At 44.9% G+C, this 20,392-nt stretch overlaps 1 protein-coding gene across 7 annotated transcripts in view; it reads right to left on the reverse strand.

Annotated features, from left to right (window-relative positions):
• Positions 1-20,392, reverse strand: part of MYH11 (myosin heavy chain 11) — a 136,454-nt gene that overhangs the window by 41,069 nt on the left and 74,993 nt on the right. For 5 of the 7 annotated variants that reach the window (XM_059897133.1, XM_059897132.1, XM_059897131.1 and 2 more), the window contains 6 exons: positions 19,620-19,640; positions 17,273-17,365; positions 14,071-14,134; positions 12,092-12,190; positions 8,736-8,879; positions 722-817 (listed from right to left, as the gene is read on the reverse strand). In XM_059897133.1, the coding sequence (XP_059753116.1) occupies positions 722-817; positions 8,736-8,879; positions 12,092-12,190; positions 14,071-14,134; positions 17,273-17,365; positions 19,620-19,640 (517 nt within the window). The remainder of the gene's footprint in view (positions 1-721; positions 818-8,735; positions 8,880-12,091; positions 12,191-14,070; positions 14,135-17,272; positions 17,366-19,619; positions 19,641-20,392) is intronic. The other 2 variants (XM_059897134.1, XM_059897136.1) reach the window with 1 other exon arrangement.

Here is a 20,392-nt window from a genome sequence, read left to right on the forward strand (position 1 = left end):
CCTGAGACGGCGATGTTGAGGCCACAGGTGAGCAAGTTGGGAACCTAAGTCATCCTTTTGCATCAGCCGCCAACAAGCATGGTGGTAGCCAGGTCATCTTTTCAAAACAGGAAACACTGCTTATTTGCAGGTAGGGCTGTCAAGATTTAGGAAAAATATAGAGGACGCCCAGTGAAACTTGAATTTCAGATAAACAATGAACATTTTTTAGTATAATTATGTCCCCAATATTGCCTGGAACGTACTTACTATCAAAAATGCTTATCTGAAATTCAAATTTCACTGGGCATCCTTTATTTTATCCGACAATCCCATCTGCAGGGAAATGTGAGGTCTGTCTCCCCAACAAGACCGTATATGCCATGAGAAATGGGGTGGTCCCTGTCTCATTTCCTGCTGTATCCCAGTGACCGGCATATAGCAGGTGCTCAAAAATATTTGTTTAATAAAACAAATGAGTATGGGGTTTTTAGAAGAGGCACTCCCTAAGGATCCTGTCTGATCCAAAACTTAGTTTTTCCCCCAACTCTCTGACTCAAGAACTTTCCACGTAGGATCTTAAGCAGTGAAAAGTTTGAAAAAAGAGAGAATTAAGTGATAATAATCTAGTCTAGTTCTTGTTAATGCCCCAGATAACCTCATTCAGAAAAATAAGCAAAGACAATGTGACCTTCCCTCCCATCACCAAAGTCATCAGTTATTATGAAAAAGCAGCAAGCACCTGTGTTATCTGGCATGGACGCCTGGTCTGTGTTTCTTTCCTTCTTGAAGACAATATTCCCAAGTTGCAGGACGGATGACACCACCTTCAATATGGCTGAAGTGAGGAGAGAAGGACAGATAAGACACAAGTGCCAATACCAAGGTTTGGAGTCTAAAGGTCACTGAGGACCCAGAGCCAGCCTACATCTTTCCCCTAAAAAGACTCAGTTCTGAGCTTTTAGGAGAAAGCCAAAGCACCCCAATTCCCTGCTAAGAGGGGAGAAAACCTGGCTGGGAGGAGCAGAATATTTTTGGATGGTTGCTAAAAACCTTGCGCTACAGTGGAATACTATGCAGCAGGGGATGGCAATCTATAGCCAATGGACCAAATCCGGCCCAATGCCTGCCATTGTAAATAAAGTTTTATTGGAACCCAGCCACACTCATTCACTTACATATTGTCTATAGCGGTTTGCATGCTTAATGGCAGAGTTCAACAGTTGCCATGGAGATCGTATGGCCCACCAAGGCTAAAATATTTACTCTCTGGCCCTTTACAGAAAATGTTTGTCAACCCCTTCTATACAGTAAGGAGGCTGAATGATTTATGACTACAAACAACAAAATTGCTGTATATCTCACAAATACTAATGCTGAACAAAGGACTCCAAATGCAAACAAGAACATACCATATAAGCCCCATTTACAGAACGTTCAAGAACAGGCAAAACTATGCTGTTAGAAGTCAGGGTGGTGGTCATCCTTGACTGGGGGAAGCTACTAGAAGGAACAAGATGGAGCTTCATGGGGTCTGGTGGTATTCATGTTCTCTTAGTTATAACAGGTACTAGTTACACAGGTGTGTTCAGACACATGGGAAGGGATGGAAGATGGATGGATGGAAGATGAATTGACGGATGGATGAAAGGAAGGAAAACGGATGATAGATGGATCAATGAAGGGATAGATAATAGATGGATGGATCAATCAATGGATTGATGAATAGATAGATGGAGGAAGATGGATAGATGGATGGATGGATGGATGGTTGATTGGTTGGATAGAGGGAGGATTGATTAATGCAAATGCGTGGCTTTAGATTAACTCAGGTGCAACTCACCCAGGATTTCCAAGAAGAAATCACTGTGTTCCAAGAACAAAACCTAGAGACTCCAGCCTCCTCTGGTTCCTTAGGCCAAACGAGCAGTGACAACCTTTTACAACAGCTGTCCTCACACCTGGCCCAGCTCAGGAGGAGAAAGGCCTAGATCAGCCACCCATATGCTCCCACTCGCCACTGCAAAAATCTACACCCAAAAGATGAACAAAGCTTCTGTTGATAGGGCACAGCTGAGGCAGTTTCTTTAATACCATCTATGAAAGGGGTTTAGTAAACTGTCAAGACCAATACTCACAGTTCTTAAACTGCAAATCTAAATTAGGATTGCTGGAACGTCTGCAGAGCCTGGGTAAGCAGTGAACCTCGGCACTCAACCTGGGCACTAGTGAAATTTTGGCCCAGATAATTTGTTGTGGGGATATCCTATGCATCGTTATAGGCTATTTAGCACATCCCTGGTCTCTAACCACTAGATGTCAGTAGTGCTACCCTCTCCCAAGTTGTGACAACCAAAAATGTCTCCAGACATTGCCAAGTATCCCCGGGGGGCTGACTCACGCCTAACTGAGAACCACTGGTCTAAACGAACAAAGCAGATTGATGGGGACTGTGGGGACTCAGGGGGGCCACAACCCTGCATGAAAGGGGAGAGCTGCTACTCCAATCATGGCCACGGGGGAGGCAAGCCCAGAGCTGCCAGGCTTCTGATTTTTCCAAAGATGATGGAAACCCAGATTTTTATGTGAAATCTACCCAGGTTTAGAATTAACAACTTTCATGGCTGTGGAGGCCAGTCTCTCTTGAGGGCTCAGGCACTGCTGGTTTGCACTTTCTGGTATAGATAGCACTGTCACAGAAATAACAAAAGAATTGTCACCACTCCCAGGTCACAAGAACCGGTGGACAGCAAAGTGCAAAGTGGAGAGGGCTGCCCAGATAGCAAGGGTGGCAAGGGCTGGCGGTCTGGGGCAGTGGCTAAAAGCATGCACTCCAGTGTTAGGAAGTCCAGCTTCACCTTGCTGAGCCTCAGTTTCCCCACCTGCAAAATGGACAGGGTAACAGCAGTACCTGCTTCATAAAGTTTATATCAGGAGAGATGCTGCAAACCAGGGGCCTGGCCCAGTAGGTGTTAAATAGAAGTAGCCACCCGTAGTGGGTTGACTGGTGGCCGCCCAAAGACATGACCATCCGGAACGTGTGAATGCAACCTTATTTGGAAAAAAGATCCCTGCAGATGCAATTAAATGAGATCACCTTAGATTAAACTGGTGGGCCCTAAATCCAATGACAAGTGACCTGATAACAGAGAGAAGAGAAGATGCACAGGACAGAAGGAAACATGAAGAAGGAGGCAGGTTGGAGTGATGCGTCTACAAGCCAAGGACTGCCGGCAGCCACAGAAGCCGGGAGAGGGGCCTGGGATGGATTTTCCCTCAGAGCCCCCAGAAGAAACCAACCATGCCCACACCTTGGTTTCAGACTTCTGGCCTCCAGAACCATGAGAGAATAAATTCCTGTTGTTTTAAGCAACCAAGTTTGTGGTAAATTGTTACCGTAGCCTCAGGAAACTAATATGCCACCCTTATTACTGAGGAACAGGAAACAGGCTTTCCCAACATGTGGCAGATGTACCACATGTACACAGGGTGGATGGTTTTAGGTGGTATGTGAAACTTTTAAAACATTTCAATAGTTAGGTACTTATTCTAATTTATTTCAAATTGTATAACCAGGACACATACTTAGTGATTGTACAGAACTGTTGTTTAGGACAAAGCCCAGAGTGGATGGGGCTATAGAAATCCACCCTATGCATAAAAATATTCAAACAATGATGATACAGATGAAACCCAGAAGCAGCATCAATTGTGAATGACTGACATCTGGAAATGGACCTAGACAGTCCCTGGGAGGATCTGAGGACGACGCTGGAGTTAGCTGCCAGGGGTTCGTATCTTGGCCATGTTATTAGCAGCTGTGTGACTTCAAGTCAGGTATTAGCCTCTCTGGGCCCATTTCACCATCTGAAGGCCCATAAAAACACCTGCTTCATAGGGTTGTCATAAGGATTAAATGCATAGCACCTAAACCCGGGCAGTGCTCAATAAAAAGTAGTTGCTATGATGTCACAATGATTATGATGGTCTTATACTGTTCTAGCTCCCTGTGCAATCTACGGCAAGTAATTCTTCCTTGCTAAAGTCCAGGAACCAGAGGAGACCGGTCACCTGGAACCTCATGCAGCTCCAGGGCTTAGGCCTGACACCACCCTCAGCTCCCCATTTTCCTTTGGCTTCTTTGGGGAGGGTTGGGAGTAGCCCTAGATTTATAATCAAGGTTGGTATACACACTGGTCTAAGTCCGTGTCCCATGGGTGTCAGTCATTTGTACACCCTCATCCTAATGCTTGTTCTATAGGCATACCGCCTGTTCTACTATTCACTTAACATTTTTCTTTACATTCACTTCTCTTTCCTATGATTCACTTAAGTAGAAAACTTTATCTTAAGTGAAAAATCAGCTTCCCTTGCCATAAACAGATGGAAACTATAAAAATAAATACAGGAAAGATAAACCATATTATCAAATGCTAGCAAGAGGCTAGGGCCTGCCCAAGGTGCTGGACCTGGAGTCTGCTCTCCAGGGTTAAAAGGGTGATTAGCAAGTGTCAGGGAGGGGCTGAAGACCTAGTAGGTGCCAAACTGCTCCTCTCTTTGAAAGTCATCAGAAGAACTGAAGGGGACTAGAGAAGGGACCACCATCTCATGGTGGGCTTCTGCATCACTTATCACCCAGCAAAGCGAGTCCACAGTGTAGAACATTCTGGGTCCCTTCTAACCTTGGTTTCCATACCTTGGTTCTGACACAGATCTTTATTTTTAAGTTTAAAGGACAAAAGCCACCTTCCCACAGACAAAAACAGAGCACAGTGAATCATAAGGTGGGGCTTGGGATCCCATGAGACCCGAGTGAGTCCCAGCTCCAACAGTGTGTCCTTGGGTAAGTTCCTTTACTTCTCTGTACCTCAGTTTCCTCATCTGCAAATTGAGGTAATAATGGCCACCCCTTAGGGTTGTTGTGATATTAAATAATGCATATAAAGCATTTAGCACATTGCTTTGTTCCCTGATGTCCTCACTTTAAATATATTAGAAGCATTTCCACGTAAGGCAATGTCTTTCTAAGACCATTTAAAAGGTCCCGTTGCTTTCTTTCATAAGGTCAACCAATAATTGAATAAGGCTTCTATCAATCAATATTTTAGTTTGTTTCAGTTTTTTAGTATTTAAATAAAACTGAACGTTCTGGTACATTTTTTAAAAAAGGGGATTTAGCACTCTTAGAGGAAAACATAGGAAGAATACTCTTTGACATAAATCACAGCAAGATCTTTTTTGACCACCTCCTAGAGTAATGGAAATAAAAACAAAAATAAACAAATGGGACCTAATGAAACTTAAAAGCTTTTGCACAGCAAAGGAAACCATAAACAAGACAAAAAGACAACCCCCTCAGAATGGGAGAAAATATTTGCAAACAAATCAACGGACAAAGGATTAATCTCCAAAATATATAAACAGCTCATGCAGCTCAATATTAAAGAAACAAACAAACCAATCCAAAAATGGGCAGAAGACCTAAATAGACATTTCTCCAAAGAAGACATAAAGATGGCCAAGAAGCACATGAAAAGCTGCTCAACATCACCAATTATTAGAGAAATGAAAATCAAAACTACAATGTATCACCTCATACCAGGTAGAATGGGCATCATCAGAAAATCTACAAACAACAAATGCTGGAGAGGGTGTGGAGAAAAGGGAACCCTCTTGCACTGTTGGTGGGAATGTAAATTCATACAGCCACTATGGAGAACAGTATGGAGGTTCCTTAAAAAACTAAAAATAGAGTTACCATATGATCCAGCAATCCCACTACTTGGCATATACCCAGAGAAAACCGTAATTCAAAAAGACACATGCACCCCAATGTTCATTGCAGCACTATTTACAATAGCCAGGTCATGGAAGCAACCTAAATGCCCATAGACAGACGAATGGACAAAGAAGTTGTGGTACATATATACAATGGAATATTACTCAGCCATAAAAAGGAGCGAAATTGGGTCATTTGTTGAGACGTGGATGGATCTAGAGACTGTCATACAGAGTGAAGTAAGTCAGAAAGAGAAAAACAAATATCGTATATTAACGCATGTGTGTGGAACCTAGAAAAATGGTACAGATGAACCGGTTTGTGGGGCAGAAGTTGAGACACAGATGTAGAGAACAAATGTATGGACACCAAGGGGGGAAAGCCGCAGGGGGGTGGGGATGGTGGTGGGATGAACTGGGCGATTGGAATTGACATGTATACACTGATGTGTATAAAATTGATGACTAATAAGAGCTTGCTGTATAAAAAAATAAATAAAATAAAATTTAAAAATTAAAAAAAAAAAAGGAAATATAGCCCTGACATTTAAGACCTTTCATTGTGGGACAAAAAAGGTCACCTACAAACTTGTGTTTCTTATTACAGTGGATTGGAAATTCTTATGCCATTACTTTCCCATGGAGCATTGTACTTAAAGTCACAATTATGTAAATGATATTTCTGCTACTTGTTACAGTCTCTGGACTTCTGAGTGTAATTTGTGCCTCTTTTAAGGTACCTGTCATGATGTCACTATCTGTTTATTTGTGTATATGTTCCTTTCCACCCCATTAATTTCTTTTTTTTTTAAAGATTTTTTTTTGATGTGGACCATTTTTAAAGTCTTTATTGAATTTGTTACAATATTGATTCTGTTTTATGCCTTGATTTTTTGGCCGCGAGGCATCTGGGAATCTTAGCTCCCTGACCAGGGATCGAACCCTCACCCCCTGCACTGGCAGGCGAAGTCCCAATCACTGGACCGCCAGGGAAGTCCCGAAAAAAAAAAAAAAAAAAAGGGATTTAGCAAATATCTGGCCTTCAGCAAGTACTTAATCATCAGTTGTATTTTTTTTAAAAACAAAGATTAGAAGTAAAAACTGACTCATGTTCCAAATAAAATGAATCATTCTTGCAGAGCTGATGTCATTAAGGAAGGGATGCTGTAAGCACTGGATTCTGAAGTAGGATCCTGGCCAAAATCCACAAACGCCACCCATTTGTTATCTCATTCATGGAGCCTTCTTTTTCTGGGCCCCAAGTTATCTCTGAAGGAGCTGCCCTTCCTTATACGTTTCATTTTGGCAACTGTAGCCATTATTCTGGGGCTCCAAAGGGGTGTGGGCGTGGGAAGAAAGAGAAGTTTTCCACAATCTTGTCCTGGTGTTCCCAAAAGAGATTAACCTTGAGTATTGAGGCATATCTAACCCAGAAGAAAAAGTGTTTCTTGCACAGTATGGAAACCAGAAATATCTCTATGAGCTTTCCTATTCTCAGGACGAAATGTGTTTCTTGGTCATTGGTTGATGATATTGATCAATATTGGTCCATCACCAGAACTGCCTTTCCAGGAAGAACCCAAGTACACCTACTGCCTCAATTACTCCCCCTCCCCTCCGCCTACATGTTCTCAATGAGGCCAACAACCTCTCTACCTCCAGCTCCAAGAATGGAATCAAGACCATAACAAAGAGACATAACAGAGCTTTCTACAACCCTGGCTCGTTGTGAGTAGCTCAGGAATATGCATGTCAACCTAGGCAATGTGACTCCATTCAGGGATGCAGGCAGGGAATCCACTCTGCTCATTTCTGCTGGACATAAACCCAATGGATGTAAGGGCTGGAGCCATAGCAGCTATTTTGTTGCCAAGAAACTACTGCCTACTTAAAGACAATGTTGTTGCAAGACCAAGTTCTAAAGACATTCTTTGAGTCCCTAGAATTTGCTGTTCCTAAAACCAGTATCCCTGAATTTTTCAGCTCTATGAGTGAATCATTTTCCTTTTTGCTTAAACCAATTTGGTCACTTGTAACCAAAAGAGCCATAACTCATGCAGCCACCTTTCTAAAACACCAATAAACCACCTAAAGTAATATTAATTTTTCTTCTTCTCCTTTTTTTTGAGGGAGTGGGGAATTCAGGGAGCAGAAATCTGTCCTGACCAGAGAAAAGTCCCTAACTAATTCCAGTGGTCCTGAGGCAGGAAAGACAGGGCCGGACCCAAGGACAGCCTCCTCATGTATAGGCATTAGGCAGAAGGCAAAGCCACCTCCTTGTTTTGCACTTAATGAGGCCAAGACGCATGGAGGAATGGTATCTAACACAGAAATTTTGTAACATCTGAGCAAGAAACTGACCAATAAAACTGTAGAGCATGCACAATAAAAATGCACAGGTTGCTGATGACCCTATAAGACTTTTCACCTGTGGCACTTGACTAGCAAAGGAAAATTTAAGGGAAAACATCTCTTAGAGCACAGGTACAGTGGTTTCAGCAGAAAAATGCACGAGACTGGGGGCTGATGCAACCTGGTGTAATCCAGGCCACACCTCAGCCTTCCCCTCAATGAACATTCCACCCCTAATCAAAAAGGCTAAACATTCCACCCATTCAATGGGCTAAAAATAAGATAAAAGGGGGATCAACAACCTTGCGGGGCACCCCTCACTCACGAGGATGCCCACACTCTTCTTCGAGTGTGTAATTTTCACTTCTGCACTAAATAAACTTCTTTGTTCTCTTGCTCCTCGGCCTCAGTATGTGTGTGTGCACGTGTGTGTGTGTGTGTGTGTGTGTGTGTGTGTGTGTGCGCGTGCTTATTTTTTTCCTTAGTGCCTTGTGTTCCTTGCCCAAATTCTTTTGGACGAGTTGAACAAGAGCCTGGACTCTCGGTAAAGCTTTTCTGGTATCAGTACCGAGAGCAGGCACCTCGCTCTCCTCACCAGCACCCCGCCTCAAGGTGGGGAGACTTACACAGCTGCTCCTCGTCATTGAAGCCCATGATCGCCATGGCCTCCACGGTTTCCTGGAACATCTCATCGTCCTGGGCTGCCGGGATGGGCACAAATCCGTTGGAGAGGAATGTGTAGTTGTTGAAGCCCTCCAAAAGCAAGTCATCTAGAAGGAGAGGAAGACGGGGTGGTGGTCAGGAAGGCACACTTCTACTTTGAACAGGAGACAGGAACCTGGTAAAGGGTCTGGCCCATCATAATTTCTTTCCCTTTCCCAAGACTTGGACAGTTTAAACCTTCCTTCTGCTTCATTGCATAGAAGCCATCACCCACCTCATACAGTGGTGCAGGTTGTGCACTGCCCCAGGGTGCCTGGCAGCTGAAATCCAGCCTTGGCTCCACTTGCTAAGCCATGACCCCTGACAGGACATTGCATCTACCCAGAGGAAGATACACCTTTATCTCAATTGCCCAAAAGTACCCTGCCTTCAGGAACAAAGCTGTCTGAAAAGTTAGATTAATCTTTATCCATCCATTTATTAAACTTTTATCAAAATCACACATACACATGGATTTTAAAAATCAATGACTGAGGTATTGATATGAAGCTTATACTAAGAGCCTGAGAAATGCAACTTGCAGCTTCTAGTCAACACTGATCAAACAGAATTTAATGTGAACTTGACGAGCATCCCGAGGGAGGAAAAAGGCACCCTCGTTTTACAACCTTCATCAGCATTTGTCCCTGAATCACCCCAGTTTTTCCTTCTTTAATAATCAAATAATTCTCTAGCTGTATATGATTTTACCATATATATCTTTTTGGACATCTAATTAACACTGTGATTTTTGTTCTATATATGTTGTGTAATAGTTGATTTTGTCCTATCTTCACCAAACATGTTAAGCTTAATAAATATATTTATGAGAAAAAAATTAATTACTATCTAAAGGTTTATAATAAAAATACCAATTGCTTGTCCCATCTTTTCTGCAACTCCTACCTTACCCTACAATAACTGCTTTTATCTCTTTTAACTGTTTTTTTCTGGTAGTTATCATTATCTCTCTATATAATAGGCTTACTATATATTACTTTTATATATCATATTATTGGCTACTTCTGGATATGTCAAAATTAGATATTATCTATTGACTTCCTGCTATGGTGGCAAAAGATTTAGTGCTCTTACAATTGCTTTTACAATTTAGCCTCCCTCTTCTCAAACTATTTCTAGCTGAATCAGTAGAAAAGGCTTATATTAGGGATTGGTAAATCTGGTCTGCTGGTTATCTTTGTAAATAAAGTTTTTTTTTTAATTTTATTTTTATGTTTTTACACAGCAGGCTTTTTTTTTTAAAATTTTATTTAGTTTATTTTTTTAAATAGCAGGTTCTTTTTATTTTGAATTTTTGAATTTTATTTTTATTTTTTTATATAGCAGGTTCTTATTTGTAAATAAAGTTTTATTGAAACAAGCACTCCCATCTCCTTGTCTATTTTCTACAGCTGCTTTCATGCTACAATAGCAGCCAGAGTTGAGTAGTTGCAAGAAAAACCAAATGATCCCCAAAGCCTAAAATACGGACTATCTGGCCCTTTAGTAAAAATATTTGTCAACTCCTTGTTTATGACATCTATTAAATATTATTCTCTGAAAAGTCATACTCTGTAGCTACATTCCTTTGTTGTTATTCATCCCTTTCTCTCCCAAATTTATAATTGCTTCTTTTTTTCTTATACTATTTGCTTTTATGACACTGTCCAATATATCAAGTGTCCTCTTCCAGATCAATCTTTAATTAGGCTGGATTTGATTATACTTTTGGAGGGAATTCAGCAAGATGCTTTTCTTTTTAAACAAAGAGTTTTCCTGGGTCAAGTCACTAGGAAGCTACTTGATAAACTCGAGGTTAAGTTGACCCGAGACACCAGTTAAGCCTTTGGATTAATTGAAATGCCTGATTAAAGTCACAAGGATTTGAGTCTTTGCCAAGATTTCATTATCCAGACCATGGATACATGTGGAAATATTTGATTCCCCCTAAAAGCCTAACCTCTTCCCAGATCTATCATCAAGCATACAAGTGGTTCCTAGGGATCTCAGTTGTTGACTTTATCCTCTCTTGATTTCTGGAAGACCGGAGGCAGAGCACAAAACTGGAACCCAGGTTACCAAACAACAAAACTGTTGACTTTGGTGCCAAAGAGGTGGAAGAAAAATATAAACGCTTCTCTTTGGGCCACGCCATCGTGTCTGCACTATAACTGCTAATTTACCTATGTGCCACTGTCTAACATCCATTCCGCCTCCCCCCTTTTATCCAAAATTGCTCCAGGTGCCAAGCAACAAGATTAAATAAGGAACGCTGCTTCCCCTAGTGGTGGAATGTTGCAATACACCTCATCACAGCAAAGGTACCAGCCCACACGTCCTTTTGGTAATTTTCTAAGCAAAATAACTAACCACGGGTCATAAAACTGATGGGAAGCAAAATTTGTACTGTTCTCCTAAAATTTAGGACTTAAACTTATTACTAGAATGTAGACCATACTATGTACTTGTATTGACTGGTATACTCCTTTTTTCAGCTGTGATTTGTATATTCTTTGCAGTTAGTAGATTAACTGTTCTACATGCCTAGAATGTATAATTTCCTATTGGAGTCTGGTATACAGTATATAGTTTTTATGTGAAAAATATTTTCCTTACAACAGAGGGCAGCAAACTACAGCACATTCCTATTTTTGTAAATAAAATTCTATTGTAGTATAGCTTTGCCCATTGGTTTAGGCATTGCCTATGGCTGCTTCTGCATTACAACAGCAGAGCTGAGTAGTTGTGACAAAAACCATGTGGCCTACAGAACCTAAGAGATTTACTATCTGGTTCTTTACAGAAAAATATAGGTGACCCCTGCCCTACAAAAAGGTCAATACAAAGTTATTTTCAAAACAGGAATAATGAAAAGTGCTTGGTTCCACTGCCCTTCCAAATTCCTTATAAAATCAGAATGCCTCTTAAATACCTGTAAGTTCTATAAACGTGCAAATATGGCAATTGTCTTTCTCCCTTCCTGGAAGGCACAGATTGTGCCTATTTGGACTTGATGTCCAGTCTAACTGGGCTTGATTAATTAATTATTTAATGCCTAACTGAAATGGACATCTACTATGTCACATAGTAGGTGCTCAGTAAATGAGAATGACTGAACAGAAGCCACACTCACTCACACAAAGGAGATGCTGCCTAGAGATGTGTAGCTCTTTCCCTGGCAGGATCTCAGACTCTGTGTTAACAGCCGATCGATTAACCCTGGATCATGATGAAAGGGAGGGCTGAGATCTCCCAACACATGTCCTTGCTCATCACTTACTTCTCATCTTTTCCTTGGCTCCAGCAATCAGATAGTAAAAGATGTGGAACGTCCTCTCGTCTCTGGCTTGGCGAATCGCCCGTGACTTTTCTAGCAGATCTGGTTTGGGAGGAGTTAAGAATCCCAGGGATACCACGTGTACCTCTTGTGCGAGCATGACCTTCCTCCCCAATCCTTGTCACACCAGCTGCTGGAGGGGAAATCTCCAGGACCCGGGAGAGGTTCCCTGGAGTGTTCTGAATAGTCTGATTGCTGGGGCAGAGTCAAGCCATCCATGCCTGGTCCACATGAGTTGACCTTCCAGTTCTGGCTCACAGATCCAAAATGAGACCACTGGGTGCTGCTGGCAGGCCCCAGTGCCGGGGAAAGTGAGGGGAACAGAGTGGGGAAAAAAGCATAAAAAGACAGGAGTCAAAGGACTCCAGGATGAAAGACTTACGGGAGGGGCATGAAATGAGATGTTTCCCCTGCAGCCACCACCAACTCCTCTTCTGTAGAGTGAGCTGTCTTTAGATATTACAGAGTAAAAATAATTACACCCTCTATGATTTGTTAATCCCTGTGCTAAATGTTTGATGTGCATTTTCTCATTTAAACCTCACAAACTATCCTAGAAGCTAAGTGCTTTTCAATATAGGGAAACTGAGGCCCAGGGAAGCTCAGGGAAGGCTCATTTCCCAGGAGCACAGAGCTAGGAAGTGACAATGCCAAGTGTCTGCGGTGACCAAAACCACCCCAGACAAGGGGCTGGGCTTCAAGAGCTGGGTACCAGTTCTGGCTGGCTGAGTGACCTTGACCCAGCTGACTAGCTGCCTAGCCTCAGGAGACTGTAAACATGACCCACTAATCAATCTAAGGAGAGCTGTTCTGCCATGGGGGGAGGGGATGGTGGGGAGGCACACGGGTGGTTGGGCTCTTGTACCAGGTGGATTTCCCCATGTAAGAACCAGGCTCTACTTGACTGTAACAAAATCTGCAAAACCCTAACCACTGAAGAATGAATGATCACTTCTTCTCTGTGCCCCCAAATCCATTGGATTAGACTGTGTCCCCCCCCACAACGCTGTCATGTCAGGTCATGTAGACTAATTTCTCCTCCCAACGCCTCTTATTATACAGGGTCACAAACTCTCATCTGCAATTCCCAAATCCAGAAACTTCTGAAAACCAGAACTCAGCTGGTGGCCTTACCTGTTCTGAGCCCACACGAGGCTATTTATGGTCTCCTTATCCCCCTGCAGGAGAATATGGGTGTCTTTTGCTGTATCTCATTTAATCCCTGCCCAGCTCTGGGAGGTGGGGATGGGGCCTGGTTAGTTGACCCCAGCCATGCCCTGAGCCCCCTCTGGGATGTTAAGGAGCACGAGGGGGCACTGGTGGGCTGGCGGAATTCTGATTCCTTAGATTTACAGAAACAGCTTCCTGCTTGCTTTGCCAGAAGCAGGCTGTTCCTCTGGGAAAGTTCTGTTTCCACTGATGTCCTATCTGTGGGCTGGAGCTGCTCTGTTCCTAAGAAGGACAAGGGGTCCGGGTTGAGCCTTGGACCCTGGCTCGAAAAGGATGAAGCAAAGTTCTCACGATAGCCGATGCTCAACCAGCCCTTATTCTGTCATGGTTCTAAGAGCTTTACATGAATTAATTCACTTGATTCTCACGACACCTCTATGAGGCAGGTATTATTATCATCCCCATTTCACTGACGAGGCACAGAGAGGTTGAGTAACTAGCCCAAGGTCGCTCAGCTAGGAAGAGGTCCACTCAGAATCAAACACAGGCTGCTTGAGGTCCCCAAACCTGGGGACCACCACACTACAAGGCTTGTTGTTAAGGGAAAACAACCCCAGGGGAGATTTGTTCTGGATGGCACCCAGGAGCCTAGGGAGAGAGGGGTGGCTCTTGTGCCCCCCTCAGGCTCTGGGCAGGAGGTTGGTGGGACCAAGGGTGGGAGCCCCAGGTGGCCCAGGCTCAGCAAAGGATACATGTCTCAATGTTGGCTCCCACGATGTAACCCGTGACGTCAAAGTTGATGCGGATAAATTTGCCCTGCCAACAGGAAAACACAGTTCATGGTGGATTCCCCAGCCTCAGCCCCTCACCCTCATGCTGCAGGCACATGGGGAGAGAGAAGTCAAGGAACATTCAAGGGAAAAAGAAAAAAACCAGAGAGAGGTTCTTGCAAACACTCAAGAATCTCACAGGTCAGCATCTCCTGAGCCGGGAAGATCGAGGGCCTTATGGCGACAGAGGAACTTAGAAAACACTTTCTCAAATCAATTTCACTTGCTCTTGCAATGACCCTCAGCCCATCATAGCTCTCCCCATTTTAAAGGTGGGGAGACTGAGGCCAAGAGAGCTAGTGGGACCTGCCCAGTGTGGTAGTGCTCCTAAGAGGTAGAGCCATGAGTAGAAGGCACGTTTTGCCACACCCAGTGGCTGGAGGCCTCCCCCGCTGTCCCCCTGCCCAGAAACACGCTGGGCCTCCATGATCAATCAAGCCCAAGTTCATCCAGCTGCAAATTAAACCGCTTCTTTGGGGCAGGTGAGCATGAACAGTGATGCCAGAGAGCCACGCTATCTGCATAGGAGGCTCTGTAGGCAGGGCTGGGCCATGGCCCCAGCCCCGGGGCCCATCAGATCTCTCCACTTGGAAAAGATGCCAATCCACCTGCCTTCTGCCTCAGCCGAACCACAGAACCAAGGACAGCCAGGTCCCGCATCTGGCAGCACCGGCCCTTTTCCTGCTTTCTTAACAGCTGACAAAGGATCGTATCCTTACCGCCCTCACCCACCTGTGATTACATGGTGGGAGGCACCATCCCCTAGGCTTGCTTGGGCCTCGACAAAACCCTCACTCTTTCTCCATCAGGAAGTGAGACAGACAGTAGGATGATTCAGGACCATGAACGTCACTGCAACTGTAACAGAGGAACCTGCTGGTCCTGGAGCCATCTTGCCTTCCTCCCGAGAAGACCTGGGGTACCAGTGAGTGGGGACATTTCAGGGATTCACTTTGCATTTGCTCTCATTTACTGACATCCTAGAAACTCTGCACTGGGTTGCAACGCACAAATGCAGTGCTTCTTGGTGCAGCCAACACAAACCCCACGAGGATTTTGGAAATCTGGGGGAGGGACTGGAATTGTTACATGACGGTGGCAGCTACTGCTCTTAGTGGACAGGGGCCAAGGATGCTGGGTATCCTGCAGTGACCAAGAGAGTCCCAGACACCAAGCATTAGCCACCTACCCTATGACTTTCAAATGTCCCACCTGACACTCACGGAGGTGAAAAACCTGTTTGTAATTAGCTGAGCCTAGACCCTAATGGTGTTTTAGATAAAAACACACAAAAAATGTTAATGTTGTTCTCATGTAGGAATGTCATATCCATGTAACTCGAGAGCAAATTGTTCTTTGGTTCAGAGCTTTCCAGAGAGTATGTCATCATTCTGGAAAATCCCATCCCATGGCTTCAGTCCCCAGACGAATCCCCACCCTCGTCTCAGCCTGCATTTGTAGCTGTCAAGGTCACAGTGATTCTGGATATAAATGCAAGTGTCTGACTAGTTCATTGTGTCTTCATATGTGATCTGGCCCGAGAACTGAAATGCACATTTTAATTATGAATTGTTTTATTTCTCCTTCATATTATAGCAAGGGCATTGTGCTATTTTTTTTTTTTAATCTGATGTGTGTAGTAGGTGATGTAATCTATGACTCTAATTTTTCAGGGAAGGAAAGGGAACACTGCATAATTACTTGTAATAAGAAGTGGGTCTTGGGGTTGACAAGGCTGGGGCCCATACGTGTGAATATGCAGGACACAGAGATACCCACAGAGCAGCTCTACATGGGCGGGGCAGAGGTTTCCACAAAGAGTTTTTCACAGGGTCCCATCTGGTGACTGACAGTTCAGAGGGGCACCCACACATCAGAAGGGGCCTCCTCACTAGTGGAATTCAGATGCAGTCTTTCCTCCAAACTTCCTCATCAAAGTATCTTTCTGGGCTTCCCAGGTGGCGCAGTGGTTAAGAATCTGCCTGCCAATGCAGGGGACACGGGTTGGAGCCCTGGTCCGGGAACATCTCACATGCTGCGGAGCAAAACGAGGCCCATGTGCCACAACTACTGAGCCTGTGCTCTAGAACCCGCAAGCCATAAATACTGAGCCCTCATGCCACAACTACTGAAGCCTGCGCGCCTAGAGCCCACGTTCCACAACAAGAAAAGCCACCGCAATGAGAAGCCCGCGCACCGCAACAAAGAGTAGCCCCTGCTCGCATCAACTAGAGAAAGCCCACGCACAGCAACAAAGACCCAACACAGCCAAAAATAAATAAATAAAATAATTTTTTAAAAAAGCATCATTCCTCTTAAAAAAAAGAAGTATCTTTCTGACTCTACTATGGAGTGGAGGCCTCCACTTCTTTTGTACAACAAGATAATTTTTGTCTAAGTGTCATCAACCACCTGTGTTCAGGGTTCTCCTGCCCCCATTAGGCTCAGGTGAGAAAGGGGGGGGGTGGCCCTTGGAACCTGGGAAAGCCTGTGTGGGAAGTCCTGCCTCATTGACTGTTGGCTCCCCAACTAGGCCACAAGCTTTGTGAAGGCTGGAACCACGTCTGAATTGTTTGCTGTCTAGTTCAGGGTCTGCTATACAGTAGGTGCTTAATGAAAATTAGCCAAGTGAAGAGAGAGAGAGAGAGAATGGTGTGTGTAAAAATGCCTGCCAGAATGATTGTATACAGTGGGTGCGTAATAAATGTTTATTGAAACTTGCATGTGCTTGGTACATAGTAGGTACTCAATGCATGTTTTGCTGAATAAATAAATGAGTATTGGGTATAAGTGTCTAGCACTTACTAGGTGCTCAGTAAATATTTACTGAATGAATTATGAATGTCAAATTCTAACAGGGAGCCTAGTATATAGCAGATGCTGAATGAATATTTGTTGAATGAATAGTGAGTGAATGAATGAGGGAGTGAGTGGCTGGAGCACTTGCAGGGTTGTAAGGTCAAGAGAGAACTGGAGATGCAGAGCAAAATGCTGTTGCAATGCACACCTCCATCCCTTCAGCCTCAGACGTCCCCTGCACACACATACTCTGCATTCTCAGGCAGGAGGTGACACCAGGGGACCCGAGCCTTTTCCAGAAAACCCATGTGGCTTTGCTACTTACAAATCGTGAGGAGTTGTCGTTCTTGACAGTTTTGGCGTTGCCAAAAGCCTCCAGGATGGGGTTTGCTTGTAGAAGCTGCTTTTCCAGCTCACCCTAAAATTCATTCACATCTAGTTATTGGAGAAAGTGACGCAGACACTGACAGCTCTGCCCTGGACAGATGTTGTCACAAAACTCTGCCCTTAACCCACAGGTTCTCTCCTATCCTATCACCTACTCATCTGACACCCCCAATGCTAATGTCCAGATTTACTCAAGGATTTCAGAAGAGAAACAAATGTCTGAGCTCTCTTATAGCCGGGACATCTGTAAGGACATCACCTAGGAAGGCCACTTTTTCCTAGATAGGGCCTGCTCATCTATGTGACATCATTGCCACTGAGAACTGCCACACTGTACAACACCAGGATGTCATTTACATCATAGTGAATCCATGGAGTTGTGCAGTGCACAACCTGCCCTGCTGTACACGGCAGTCCTGCTGCTGCTTATGTTTGACAAGCAGCTTTCTTCAAGTTAAATCACTACAACCCTTCTCCTGATGGTTTTAGTCCAATTTTTTAAAGTTGCAATTTTTCCTTTCTCAGGACCAGTTTTCTGAAGTCTCCTATGGAAGACAAGTAAGGAATGCGCAAAACCCACCGGGAATACTTCAAACCGACTGCAGAACAAAGCTTCAAAGCAGGTTGCTTGAGCTCCATTCATCAGGTTAAATGCAGCTGAGACTGTACACAGCCCATCGGCCCCCACTGAGGGGGCTCCTGTGCACAAACGCGGTCACGTGATTAATTGTTGCAGGAAAGGGCCAACAAGGTAAATCATGCCAGGAAGCATCGAGCTGCTCTCTGCCTATCCCCACGACACGGCGGCTGTGGACTGGCTCAGCGGCTCTCCCACCCAGCTCCTCCTCCAGGCCGACCCTGGGAAGTATGGTCCTGAGGGCTTTCTCCTGTTTTCTCTGCTGGTTCCCCTGTCCTCTTTTTCAGGGCAGTTGGGCTGGGCTAAAAAGAAGCTGGGAAAGGTTCTAGAAGGGAAAAGGGAGTGCACAGCTTTCTCCCTGCTCCTCTATGCACCAGGAGGGCATCATGGGTGGCTGTCCCTAAAGGAACAGAATAGGAAGCTACTAATTTATGTGTCTATTTATTCACATGCCCTCCTCCTTCACAGCTCCCAAAGAAGATGAAAGTGTCATCTCTGTGAAAATCCCAGCCACAGTGGAATCCCCATAATTGGGACTTGTGGAAATTTACAATGAGAGCAAAGGGCTTTGCTTGACTAGTAGGAAGAAGACTAATGGGGTCACTTCTGTCAACACAAACTTGGGGTCCCAATATCCCCAGAAAAAAGGTCCCTTCCTAGAATGGGAGTTCCAGCTGCTGGGGCCAAAAGATCCTTCTCAGGAGAGCTTTGAACATGGAGATCTGGTCCAAACCACTCATTTTATGGATGATGAGACAGTGGCTCAGAGAAGTTAAGGGACTTGGCCAAAGTCACACAGGAGCAGATCCCATAAAAGAAGCCTGATTCTCCTTCTGATTCATCCATGACACTGCCGCCCAGGTCTAACTAAGATGGATTGAGTGTGATCCTAGCACACGCTAGGATCTCTTGATCTGAGGGTCTCTTCCAGGCTGGGACCCATATGCCAGCCCCCCAAGCTCTGAGTTAGAGATGAGTTTACACATGCAGTGGTTTGAGCAGGGCCCGGTTGTGTGTCGCAGTAGCTGGGGCCTTACCGTGCCACCAAAGCTAGTGCATCGTGAACACCAAGACTCCCGTTTCTGGAGCCTTGGGTCAAGCAACCGGCATGCAAAGACAGACACGCACTGCACACACATGCACAGGGACACACCAGTGCACAGGGGACAGGGCTCAGGGGAGATACTTAGGGATGATGGCAGGGAGTGGGGAGAGAGGCATGCCACAGCAGTGCCATTAACTGACTGTCAATCAAGCCAGGGAAGCTTTAGGGCCAGAAGGTCCTAAAAGGCTCAACCAGACGGGACAGACGTCTCCAGGGCCTTCCAGTCAGGGTTACCGGCGGTGGACACATTGGTGGGAAGGGTAATGGGATCCATTCTGAACTGGGGAAATCCATTCCCGGCTGGAGGTCAACCCTGGGAATTCCAATGGGTCCTGCGGGTGGCAACGCACCCCACACCCCACACTGACATCGGACACCCGCAGGACGGTGTTTCAGTGCGTTTGTAGGTTTGGGCTGTGAAACTCGGGGATCTAGCCCATTCTACCATCAGCTACGGGGCTCAGTGGGTGCGACAGGAGCATGCACATCTAAACACACTCCGTGCCTCCCGTACACACCAGGAAAACACTCCCAGTTACTCACGTAGGCAAAAGATGGGCCTTGCTGTGGTTGAACAATACAGTATAAAACAAATGTCAGTGTTATTTCCATCACACGTACATAAGGGTCTGGAGAATATACGATTTCAATCCCCCCGCTCAGACAGCCTGGATTCTCCAAAATTCTCCAACTAGGAAAGCAGCAACTTTTCTTGGATTCAATTTCCTTTCTGTTTTGCTGCTTTCTTTTCTAATTTCTTAGAGATTCAGACATTTCAAAGTTTTTTAATTGCTGGGGCCGAGGTGCACTCTTTAAAACTGTGTCTCATGAGACGCTGTCTGAGATGTGTTCTCACACACAGAGAAAAAAGTATCTGGCACATAGCAGGTGCTTGATAAAGATCAGTCACTATTATTAAGTATTACTATTACTTATCATCACTATTCTAGGATAAGGAAAGGCGGTGGGAAGCAGTGTTTAACTGCCACGTGAACTTTGGCGCTATTTGTTCCTATACACGGTGCCAGAGACAGTGTGGGTTTCCTGTGTCTGTTTGAGGGAGGAAGGTTCCCCAGGCTACAACCGGTGCCCATCCGAGATCTCCGAGGGCCTCCAGACAAACTGGTCTCCGTGGCTGCTCCAGTGTTGCCTCCGAGCCCCAGAAGCAAGATCCAGAGTGGCAGGAACCAGTGACACCCCAAGCCTTCTTCAGGCCTCCGCTCTGCCATTCCCCTGCCCCCACCCCAAACCTTCACACAGAGGCGCTGGCAGGTCCTTCAAGCAGCCCCATCGCTTGTCGCCTCCTCTGGGACAGA

Source organism: Balaenoptera ricei, chromosome 15 (genome assembly GCF_028023285.1).
Source record: "Balaenoptera ricei isolate mBalRic1 chromosome 15, mBalRic1.hap2, whole genome shotgun sequence".
Lineage (NCBI taxonomy): Eukaryota > Metazoa > Chordata > Mammalia > Artiodactyla > Balaenopteridae > Balaenoptera > Balaenoptera ricei.